This window comes from Perca flavescens, chromosome 9, assembly GCF_004354835.1.
Source record: "Perca flavescens isolate YP-PL-M2 chromosome 9, PFLA_1.0, whole genome shotgun sequence".
Taxonomy (NCBI): Eukaryota; Metazoa; Chordata; class Actinopteri; order Perciformes; family Percidae; genus Perca; species Perca flavescens.
The window spans coordinates 16,202,176-16,214,876 of record NC_041339.1 but is presented as its reverse complement, the minus strand read 5'-3'; the positions used below and the strand labels follow the sequence as shown (position 1 = coordinate 16,214,876).

Genomic DNA, 12,701 nt, shown 5'->3' with positions numbered 1-12,701 from the left:
AATCTGTTTCACTGCTGTAAATGTCACCTGAGTTACACTCTCTCTGCTTTCCACAGACGGCCCTTTATTCGCCACCCTTTTAAAAAGACCCCCGCTCACATTTCATGTTTTCTCATTTTTACTACGTGCCAGAGAACCCCTTTCCTCCCTCTTCACTCAGCCATACGATAACACTCATAATTTTTCTGTGAATGCCAGAACTTCTTTCCCTGCATCATATCAAGACTTTGCAAAGCGTTGGTGTTGTCTGTATTTGAGTAAATACACTCGACAGTGAGGGTGAGTGTTCAATGTGTGTAGGAGGTTTTCCGCTAATCTAAATTTAGGATAACCACTAGTTTACAGCTTTTTAATGTTGGAAAGCAAGCTTTAAACAAGTCTTGAAACTTAAACAGTGTTGATACATCGGCTCATAAAGGCAAAAAAGTTGTGACAGTGAATGGTGCAGAAAGAAACATTTTTTATGCTTGGATGAACATAATCGTCCCCTTAAGTTGTGACAATGTGAAATTTTACAAACGTGTCACATGCAAGTTTATGTTGTTCTATGTATGGTTCATGCTGGAAAGTGTACCTCCTCAAAATACTAATCTCAGGCGTGTTTAAATATTTTCAACATTTAACGGGGTGTCTTTGAGTTCAGTAGAATCAGGGAACAAGACTGTTAGATCATTAAACACTTACGATCTTGGATTTTGACCGAACACGATACATTCACACTTCTTCCATGATGCAAGGTCCGTATTCTGTGGAGGCTAAGAGAGGCCTGGTCTGACAGTGATGACAGCATGATTAATGCCCGCCTCCGTTCCCACTCGCACACTAACTTCACACAGCAAGTCAAAGTGGCTTGAAGAAAAGTTGAAGAAAACTGCCTGCGGGGCCGACAAAAAGTAGCCAGTGTTCATCTGAAGATAAGACACTGTTTGATGACATACCGTTTGACATTGGCAAGAAATCAGTATTCTCAGGAGGTTTGGCTAACTTCATTTTTTCAAAAGTTATTTTGGTGATGTTCAGTGCCTTACAAAACTGCTTTACACTATATACTAATAAAGTGGTTTAATTTACTTTTCTGATGTACCCTTTATTCCTCAATCAGCTTCATTTACTTTTTACTTAATATATAATATAATTACTTATACCATCGCATTCATTATTGATTTCCTAAGCTTCCATTTTTTTCCATACTGTATGAAAATCAGTTGCTGAGGTTTTAAACTATTGAAGTAGTTAATCACAATTGTCGCATTGTCCTTGATGGTGTGTTCGAGGACATGCAGACATTTAAAAGCTGGCGACTAACAAGGTATCTTGCTGTAAAATCACATATAAGAAGAAGCAAAAAGAAAGCATTTACGTCATGAAGAGGTTAATGTGCCTCTGCTTCAGTTAAAGATTTACTACAGTAGATGGTAAAATAATGTCCACTGCCACTGTGGGCAGGGCTGATAACTCATTGAATTCACAAGCTTTTTGCAATTAGTGCATTTTGAAAAATATTGGTTGTATGAGTGTAAAACGTATTTTTTTATGCTGTGATTCTGCAGAACTAATAACAAAATCTTACATTAAAATAGATCAAACATTCCCTACTAAATCCAAACTATGCTGCAAATATCTCATCTTGACATTCCATCCAAACTATTAGTTATCAGAGTGAGTGAACAAAAAAACTGGGCCCAGACATCCAAAGTGCATCACGAAAAATAAATGTCCTCTAAAACACTTTGTGGCTGATTCATCTCTCAACAGTCAAAGTGAGTTGCTGAAGAGATGCAGTGATGTGAAGGAGCTCCTTCTGAAACTACCTTTGTTCATCTCACCACTTTCATCAATCTTCCATAGGCATCTATAAAGGAGCCCGTGTGGAGAATGAAGAGGGCGTTTGAATCTAATGCATGCCAGGAGCCAGATGGTAAGTCAGAGTAAGAGGAAACTCAGGTTGGCACACCGATTGCGTGCCAGTCACTGCCAATACAAGCTATCATACCACATAGACAAGCCCCTTGACAAACTGCTCCATACTGCCAGAGAGTATCTCCAGACTGCCAAGTCTTATGGCAAACTGAGGATAGCTTAATGGAAACCACTGATTAAAACTGCACTTCTGTGTTTTTGTTACACCATTTATACATTTTATGTGATCGTGATGTATGAAATTCCATATAATTTAGCCCCTTTTAAAAGCATCCAAAGTTCACATGAGTAAAACGTTTCTTCAATGTTTTTATCATGGGAAATAGGTATTTTCCTTGTGTTTTACAACCGTGTCATTAATTGTGTTACAATGTGAGCATTTCTCTCTTGATATTAACATAATCTTTTAATACTTTACATCACATTTTCATGTTACACACTCCTTATTTGTAATAAATTAACATGTTGGCAATGAAGGACTGAAAAAGTGAAACTTTTATTGCTCATCTGTACCAAATACCCTCTCGTAATACATATCTTGTTATATATAATCTTATAGTTGCCTCGTTTAACTTAACACTCATTCTATATGGAAATTATAATTTCAACAATGATGCATTGTTTGTACGTTACGTACTGTATGTCTCACACAAAGAGTTTGTCAAAGCAAGCCGAGCAGTATGGCTTCCCTTTCTGCTCCTTGAAGATGCCTTGGCTAAGCTGCCGCAGACAGAAGGCACACACAAAGTGCTCGGGGTGAAACTTGCGATCGAGAGCAGAGATGCAGCGGCCCGTGATGGGTGCACCGCAGCCACCGCACAGAGTGCCCTGCCGGGAGTGGAAGTGCTGTGAGCAGAGGGGGCGACCATTCAACTCCATGAAACAGCCATCAGTGAAGGGCTTCAGACAGTCCTGGATAAAAGAAAAGAAGGGAAACACAGGGGAAGTGGAAAGATGGAAGAGAAGATAAAGAGAGACAGAAAAAAGATTAAAGATGGTAACATGGAGGAAGAAGGATAATTGTGTCAAATCTGAATAAGAGTGTTTGCTTTTAAAGGACCATGATTGAGCCCCACGTATACTCACAGCATGCATTATCCAAAGCATGCCATAGCTTTAGTACTGCATGAAAATGTAACTTTTGGGAAAAGTAATCAATGAACATTGTTTATCTAAGTTAGATTATTACAATATGGAAATTTAGATGCAAGGAGAGACTGTTTCTAAGTGCCCTTCATTAGACATGCTGACATTAAAGACATGCTGACATTGGTTATTTGAAAGCCGGCTGCAGAAAAAGCCATCTCAAGCAATTGAATGTGAGCAAAAAGAGGAATACGAATGTGATAATGTGAAATTTATAGCTTCATGCATTCAGTAGCTGCTGTTTGGCAGCTGACTCTGAAATGTTGAATGCATAAGTACCCTTTGATGAATAATGACAAATTAGACCTTGCTCACAATTGAATTACTATGCAATGCCAATGAAACATCAACAAAATGTGAAATTAATTTAACAAAATGTTTATCCCTCAATCAGCTTAATTTACTTTTTACTTAATATATAATATAATTACTTATACCATCGCATTCATTATTGATTTCCTAAGCTTCCATTTTTTCCATACTGTATGAAAATCAGTTGCTGAGGTTTTAAACTATTGAAGTTGTTAATCACAATTGTCGCATTGTCCTTGATGGTGTGTTCGAGGACAGTAATCAATGAACATTGATCAAAAGTAATCAATGAACATTGTTTATCTAAGTTAGATTATTACAATATGGAAATTTAGATGCAAGGAGAGACTGTTTCTAAGTTCCCTTCATTAGACATGCTGACATTAAAGACATGCTGACATTAGTTATTTGAAAGCCAGCTGCAGAAAAAGCAATCTCAAGCAATCTTGCTGCCAAATCAGACATGTGAGCATAAAGAGGAACACGAATGTGATAATGTGAAATTTATAGCTTCATGCATTCAGTAGCTGCTGTTTGGAAGCTGACTCTGAAATGTTGAATGCTTAAGTACCCTTTGATGAATAATGACAAATTAGACCTTGCTCACAATTGAATTACTATGCAATGCCAATGAAACATCAACAAAATGTGAAATTAATGTAACAAAATGTGACCTATGTTGTGAAGAGAAAGCTGAAACAGTGTTAGAAAAAAACTAAGAGTCTACATCCATGCTATTTGCTCTGTGAGGCTGTACTCTATAAATATATAATTTTTAGGTTCTCTGCTGATAGTGAGATGCTGGTTGTGATGGTGATGATAAAACTGCAGTAACGACTGGTTTAGGTAGTCATAGTTGGATGTATTCTATATTTTATGTGATGTTGTTAATCTAAATTGTATTTATGTAATTTTGAGTGGTAGGTTTTAGGAGCAATTTAATTTATGTATTTCATGTTCAGGTTTATGAATTGTATTTCCAGTCAATGAATGATTTTCTATAAGTGCCATAAAATATGAAAAGTTACTACCCTAATGCCAGAGCATTTTATGTTTAACGATTGCTCATATAGCTAAGTAAAGCAGAAGTAAAGCTGCACATTGAACCGTTTGTGACCAGATGCTGCATACAGAAGTAGGTTTGAAGAGAGTGTAAAAGATACCCACAATGTGGAATATGGTTTCCTTGATTTATTTGCATCATTTCAACCGCAACGTAGTCATCAGACATAAGGTTTTCATCAACCTTGTGGTCAAATTGTTGCAAATAAAGCAAATGTGTGGGTATCTTTCTCATTTATTCCCAGACTTGTATGTGAGCCAAAGCTGTGTGTGTGGTCTGAGGTAAGAGGCTCACTGCGCAGACGAAGCACTCTGGATGCCAGGTGCCATTGGCTGCAGTCAGGTAGTTCTCCCTAACGGACTCCCCACAGCCTGAGCACTTGGGAGCAAAGAGGAGGTAGAAGTCCTTTCTACAATATGGCTTGCCATCCTTTTCTAGGAACCCTGGGACAGGTATAAAATACATCAGATTAAATGCATAAAGTGATTTTGAGTTTGCTGAAGTTGTGGTTTCCAGTGAAAAGAAATAAATGCACAAGCCTCTCACCGTCAGGTCCAAACAGATCTCCACAGTGTGTACAGAAGAAGTGGTCGGGGTGCCAGGTCTGGTCCAGAGCTGTCAGGATGTTCTGGTAAACCAGCCAGACATAGACATATTACAGCATGATTGTATGACCTTTAAAGATTTGTAAGGTTTGTCTCATCTCATATGTTCAGATGTGAGGAAGCACCAAAATGTGGATTGTGAACCACATGAAGTGAATCGAAGTTCAATCTTATCTTCATCAAAGTTGCATTTGTTTTTGATTAATGACTTTGGTCTGCAGCATAAGCCCAGACTGCAGAATCCCAATATGATTTTGTGTTTTATTTATTAAGATGACATGTGGGTACAAATCTACAAAAATAAACTACCTGCTACTGTATGTCATCATCCAATCTTCAGAAGATTATTGTTTAAATAAATGGATGTAATATATGACAGAGCGTATTAGAATCAGAAAACAAAGGCAAGTATGGCATTTCAGTGTATGACAGTTCCTTTTGTTTTGAAAAATGATCTATTTTTACGTCAACATCAACAAGAAAGAAGAGTTTTGTTTTCAATCAATTCCTCACCTGCACAATGGGCCCCTTGCAGTAGGCACAACGAGGAGAGAAGAGCTGATGGTAGTCTTTGTCACAGTACGGCTGGTCATCTCTCTCAAAGAAGCCTGTGGTGCTCAGCTCCGTCTTACACGCCACACACACAAAGTGCTCAGGGTGCCACACTTGACCCAGCGCTGTGATCATCTACAGAAGAAAAAGAAGGAAAAAAAAGAACAAAAGCAGGTTTTTATCTGATTCAACTTATTTGAATTTATACTACAGATGTCAATGCAGATGTCTAAATCTACAATACATGGATTTCAAAGCTTGCCCATTAATTTATGACTTATTGTACCTTTCCCACGATGTCTTTGTTGCAGGAAGCACAGTGGCCCTTGGTCGTGGTGCGTACGCCAATCTTCTCCAAGTCAGAGCTCAGTCCTCCGAGCAGGTCATCTATAGTATCAGTTTTCTTGCTTGTGGTTGAGGCGTTTGCGTCTGAGCCTGCTCCGCTGCTGCTGCTCTCCTTGTTCTCCTGTTGTCCACCTTCTATTTTCTTTTTCACGGACTGTTTTTGTGTAAGAGGTGGTGGGGTCGTTGAAGACACTGGATCCTAAACAATGATACAAAAAAGTAGATATGTATTTGATAAATTTATAAAAAATGTTAAAGTCCCTGCTTAGAAATGCTCCTATACTGAAATGCTAATACTTGAGGCTGTGCAGTGTTGACATTAGTACAATGCTGCCCTCTGTTGTTAAACCTGGTTAATTTCACTGATGTATGGAAAGTTTATTACTGCACATCCACTCTTTACTCTTACCACATTGATCACTTGTTTATGTGGACTCGAAAGAAAATTTTTGCTGTGAATTATTCTTTAACAAGCCAAAATACAATTTCAATCATTCTGAAACATGCACTTGCAGATGCTGTACTGACCCCTTGTGCCAGACCCAACATATCCTGCAAGATAGCGTCCAGCTCCTTAGTGGGTGAGTCGGGGGTCAGGGAAGCTGCCACAGGAGCTGGCAGATCACTAAAACCAAGAGTGCAGCGAATGAGAAAGCATATTATAACACTACCTACCCAATGACACAAATTCCTATTGAGGGAAAACTGTGTCTGAGCACAATCTGAGGGTGATATCACTGATATTATACAATAATGTAATGTAGAGTAATGAACTGTAGAACCTAAAGACAGTACTAATAATAAAAATCTAAACAGAAGTCATACTGAAATTGGGGGAAACGTACGGTCTGTCATTTGCAATATTTCTTGGGTGAGATCTAACAAAAGATTCTGGGAGAAAATATTTCTGGTATAAAAATTAAGTTTAAATTAGACAGTTACTCAGTACAGAACAGAACATAAATTGGGTCAACAAGAGCTTGTGCTTCACCTGTACGCATTTGAGCAGACTGGACCTTTTTTGCCCTTTTTGGTAAGTCCAGAACAAACTGCACCCGGCACCTGTGGTCACACAACCAAAATATATGTTTTTTTCTTTGAGTACAGAGATTACAAGTTAATCAATCATATGAAGTCCCTAAATGCAAATCTTAACTTGTCAACTGGTTGGTTGAGAAGACATTTCAGGTTTGATGACAGTTAACTATTTGTGTGGCTTTGTCTTCACCTCTCCAGCAGCTGGATCATTGCTCCTGTTCTTATTGACACTCTCTGAACCCCCTGGATTCAAGGCCAGGTCCTCCAACAGCAAATCTGTGGCAGGATACAGGCCATAAATCTTCTGACCACACATACAGTATAAATCTTCTGACCACACATACAGTATAAATCTTCTGACCACACATACAGTATAAACATGTGCATATGCAGGCATACATACATATTTAGTTTTCACACAACACCATCACTAAAACACATTGATCATGCTTTCTGACTGTTAACTGTTAAACCAGAGGATGTATAGAATTAGTTCGGTGTGAAATATTTCCTGTGAAGTGAGATAGAGTGCATGCACCTCAATGTACAAATAAAGGTGTTGGCGGATTAGTTTGAGGTTGATTCATGCAAGTCAGCTTCCTCAGGAAGTGATGGCTGCATGTTGCAGAAGTGAAACTTGTAGTTATGTTGCAAGACCCTGTTGGCAATTATTACCTCACATTTAAATCTCCTTTGCTCGATGTAAACCCACATATCTAAGAATATGGATATATATTTGTAAGTCTTTGTGGGGAGATGGACAACACGGCTGTTAAAACGTAAAGTTAATGTTCAGCTTGTACTATTGTCTTTTACAGCTGATCAGTCTCTGTCTTACCATGTCTTCACATCTCAGAAAAATCTGAATCCTTCATAAAATTAGATCAAATAGTTGTGTTTTTTGCATGCATACATAGGTTGTATGTTATGGTGATCAGTGAAGCCCAATCTTTTCTTTGATTTACCTATTTGACCATGATACTCTCATTTCAGAAAGTCCTGGCTAAAAATGGCAGCATAGTTTATAAACAATAAACAGCACGATTGAAATTACAATGAAAAACAAAACCAAGACACAGAAACAACACAGTGTAAAAAAGTGATTTAAATAATTAGCTAGACGCTAAAGTCCATTTAAAAGAACAGTTTACTTGTATACTGTACTTAGTGTGAGTCACAGTACTGTACAGCACTGTCATTCTACGAATAGTTTATCTTTTCACTTCTATTTTCTACATCAATTGTGGATCATAGCACTTTTCATGTTTTAAAATAACAATAATCATTTCATATCTAACAGTTTGTCCACTGATCAACTTAAGGATAAAACATGACAGTTGTCTTACCGAGCTCATCCATGTTGTCTTCTGCTCTCACTACTTGAGATTGAATGTGTGGGTTTTTGCTATGGAAACCAGTCTAATAGCTCATCTAGTTTAAAACATCACTTCCTCTGACAAAGATTTGTTTTTCGTTGTTACTGAAGCAAGACCCATAAGCGATGTTGCTGTTTCCTTGTAAAGAGGAAACCAAGAACAATTTCTAATATATATATATATATATATATATATATATACTGTATATATATATATATATATATATATATATATATATATATACCGAGCTCGTTGTATATATATATATAATAAAATTTCTTTTATGTATTTAATATGTAAATGCATGAATATGACAGTATGTTAATAAACCCACAGTACTGAAAACATGATCTCAACTTATTTTTACTGTAAGTATTTGTGAGGCAAGGTGTTTATATGTATATTTTCACACACAGTGGAAATTCAAAGTGCTTACATAAAGCAAAAAATTGCATTTTAAGACAAGAAGTGGATTTTTTTTAAGTAGAATAGAATTAAAAACTCAAATAAAAATAGAAGAATCTTAGTGTTAGTCTTCACCAACCAAAGTACTATACTGTGACTATTTTCTCACTTTTTAGACATATATACTGTGACTTTTTTATCCCTTTTTTTCGATTTGCTATACTATGACTTTTTTGACATGCTATACTGTGAAATTTTTCAATATACTATTACTTTTTTATCACTTTTTCAACATACTATACTACTTTTCTCAACATAGAATAGTTTTCAACAATGAAACACGGTTTAGCAGCTTTCAATATGACAGTTAAATCCCAGACAAACAGAAATATGAAATTTTTAAAATAAAATAGAAAATAACAACAAAATAGAAAATTTAAATAATAAAATATAACAGTCAAGATAAATAAACACAATGAGGTGGCACTGTATAGATAATGTTATCGCACTTCCAGTTTTGGGGTCTATTGCACACAAGCTGTTTTTTAGTCTGTTGGTTCTGGATCTGATTGTCCTGTATCTTTTTCCAGAGGGCAGGGGGGAGAACAGGTGATGTCCAGTGTGAGTGGGGTCCTTTATGATACAGCTTGCTTTCTTTTGGAGTCGGCCAGTGTGACAGCCAGTTGGTGGCAGCCGGGATCGCTTGCTCACCGGCCGGCTAGTGATGCTCACAGACCCCGCTGTCAACTGGAAGTCTCTCAATAGAATCATGGATACGTTTATTTCCTGAAATACGGCTCATTTTCCATTTGAACACATTGTCATCAATATTAACAAGGTTTAAAATGACCCATTTTTCAAATTGGGATATCGTTTCAAAATCGGAAATCAAATTAACGAAAAAGTACATGGGCCCAATAATTTAATTAAAATTAATAATTCAATTATGGCATGATTTTTCCTAGTAGCGTAGTAAAATAATATTTTTAATTTGATCTGGCTTTGTTTTCTCTTTGGACTTTCAATTTGAATTATGAATAAATATATCCTCCATAAAGTCATAGCATAGTATGTTGAAAACAGTAATGAAAAAGTCAGTATAGCCAGTCGAAAAAAAGTCAAAGTATATAATAGCAAAGTATAGCATGTTGCTGCTCTCCACACAGCCCTGACTCACCTGGATCAGGCAAACACCTATGCTAGAGTGCTGTTTGTGGATTTCAGCTCAGCATTCAATACAGTTATTCACCACAAAGTGGTTCAGAAGCTGAGTAACCTGGGCTTAGGCAGTTCACTGTGCACATTGATACTGGACTTTCTGAGCAACAGACCCCAGAACAACAGGACGGGAGATCTCACATCATCCACTCTCATCATCACTGGCACACTGCAGCGGTGTGTCCTCAGCCCACTCCTCTACTCCCTCTTCACCCATTAGAGGTGTGTCAACCACTGAGCCACTGTGTCACCAGTCATTAAAAAGTCATATGGTGTATCAAAAAAAAGTCAAAGTATAGTTTGGTGAGAAAAAAGTGACCAATAAGTCATAGTAAAATATGTCAAAAAAGTGATAAAAAAGTAATGGTATAGTATGTTGAAAAAAGTGATAGTATAGGGTGACCAGATCAAGCGACTTTAAATCGGGACCGATTTAAAGTCGCTTGTCCCGAGTCCTGACAAAAGCCTGTCGGGATGCTAAAAGGTTACTGTTTACACCAACCACTATGAAATTGTCCTGGTTAAACGGTTAAAATGCTGACAGCTAAACGGTGTAAAAGTGTGACTGTATTGTAGAGGATTCCAACAGCGTGACGTAGCTATGAGCTAAAAGACACAAACTAGTGAGCACTTGGTCATAGCTGTTGTCGGAAAAACAACACAGACGTGAATAAAGGTTGTTAAATAAACTAGTAAAACCCATGGTGCATTCACAGTTATTGTAAAATACCCTTTTCTCATCTGTTTTTGTTGTTTAACAGCAATTTACTGGTGAAAGAAGTTATTGTTAAAAGTTATTATTACATTTTTAATACATCATTTAAATTCCCCCCATTTTTTGTGCTGATCTGAAAATTGATCCGATTTGTGACTCATAACCGTGATCCGATCCAACTGTGAGTTTTGTGATCTGTTGCACCCCTATACAAAACCATTCCAAATAATCAAAGTGATGTAAGGGAAAACTGGTTATTTAACTCATGTCAATTCCTGATGATTCATACAATATAAAGGAATGAAGTAATGCACAAATCATGAATTAATTCATGCATTAATTCATAATTCATGTACTCTTACCGTAAAGTGTTCCCATAACTTTAGTTCAAGCCTGTGAAAGCAGTTCCAAATAATTCATTTAGTGCCATGCAATGAAAAATACCTTTTCACAAGTTCAGTGGGTGCATTTTCCAAAAGAATAATTCTGAAAAATAAAGTTGGTCCCCCACGAAACTCACGCAATGTCTTTTAATATTATTTCTTAGATATGTAGGCTACTGGCTACATACCAAGAAAATTCATGAATATTAACCGAGATAGCCCATTATGTTGTGAGCAGTAGGCCTATGTGTGCTGTTGGCAAAATTGTGTCTAATCTGTCTGTGTCTATGTCTGACCTGGCCTGGCACATGTTCACATTAAAAAGTGTGTGCGTGCACGAGCACTACGGTCACGCGCAAAGTGTCCCGGTTTTAGTTCTGGGAAATATGGTGGTCACCCTAAGTATAGTAGATAGAAAAAGTCATAGTATAGTATGTCAAAAATAGTCATTGTATAGTATATTGAAAAAAAGTGATAAAAAGTCATAGTATAGTATGTTGAAAAAAGTGATCAAAAAATCATAGTATAGCATGTTGAAAAAGTTATCAAAAAGTCATAGTATAGCATGATGAAAAAAATCATATAGAATGTTAAGAAGATCTTAGTATAGTATATAAAAAAGTCATAGTATAGTATGTCAAAAAAGTGATAAAAAAGTAAATTGACTAAGTCATATTATCGTATGATGACAAGATAGATAGATAGATAGATAGATAGATAGATAGATAGATAGATAGATAGATTGGGAAATTAAGCAGCAAGTAGCAAGTTACACAGGACATACACATACTCACTCACACACAAACCGAAAATACAAGAAATATACTACAAATAATAAAATAGATAGAAAAATAAGATGAAATAAAATAAGATAGCAAAGATTAAAAAAATGCCGGAACAACTACTGAAAAATATACTTAGATGATTGAACAAAAGTGATACAAAAAGTTATAGTATAGTTTGTCCAAAGAATTATTAAAAATCATAGTATTTTAAGTACAATAAAAGGTCATAGTAGGCTACCACTCCCCCTTCATATCTCAGCTTTCCTATCTAATAAAGGCAGAAATGCCCAAAAATAAAAAGTCATAGTATGTCGAAAAAATCATAGTATAGAATGTTAAAAAAAAATAATCATAGTGTAGTATATTGAAAAAGGTCATAGTATAATATGTCGAAAAAAATGATAGTCATGGTATAGTGTGTCCCTTTAATCACCACATGCAGTTCACGACCCTGCGGTAGAATTATCATCTGCAATGTAGCTGATAATCTCCCAAGACCAAGGACATTTTTAAAATCGATTTTGGATCGTTCTATTTTCATTTTAGTCACCATATGGTAGCCACCTTTCCGCGCACACACCTGCGTTGTCTCACACCACCTTGGATGCAACCATTAGCTTTTAAAGCAGGGGTGTTGGTGCTTTTGTATTATTTTAAAATTTAGGATTAATGTAATATTTAATGCCTGAGTGATATGAGTCTGCTGAATTATAAAAAATATTTTTCAAAACCTTAACGTTATACAAATAACCTTAACGTTAAGCAAATAAGCCTCAGTGACTAATTTCTTACATATTTTAAAGTAACACAGTCCCCTGCTCTGTGGTTCCGTCTTTTA

General features: G+C 36.5%; 1 protein-coding gene across 1 annotated transcript; it reads right to left on the bottom strand.

Moving 5' to 3' along the window:
- Positions 1-2,397: 2,397 nt before the first annotated feature.
- lpxn (leupaxin) lies at positions 2,398-8,415 on the bottom strand. Its single transcript, XM_028588547.1, has 9 exons — positions 8,328-8,415; positions 7,172-7,257; positions 6,935-7,005; positions 6,472-6,568; positions 5,885-6,142; positions 5,560-5,733; positions 4,988-5,069; positions 4,736-4,884; positions 2,398-2,832 (listed from the first exon to the last, which is right to left on the bottom strand). The coding sequence occupies exons 1-9, from the start codon at positions 8,338-8,340 to the stop codon at positions 2,566-2,568; spliced, it is 1,197 nt and encodes a 398-aa protein (XP_028444348.1). The 5' UTR covers positions 8,341-8,415; the 3' UTR covers positions 2,398-2,565.
- Positions 8,416-12,701: the final 4,286 nt, after the last annotated feature.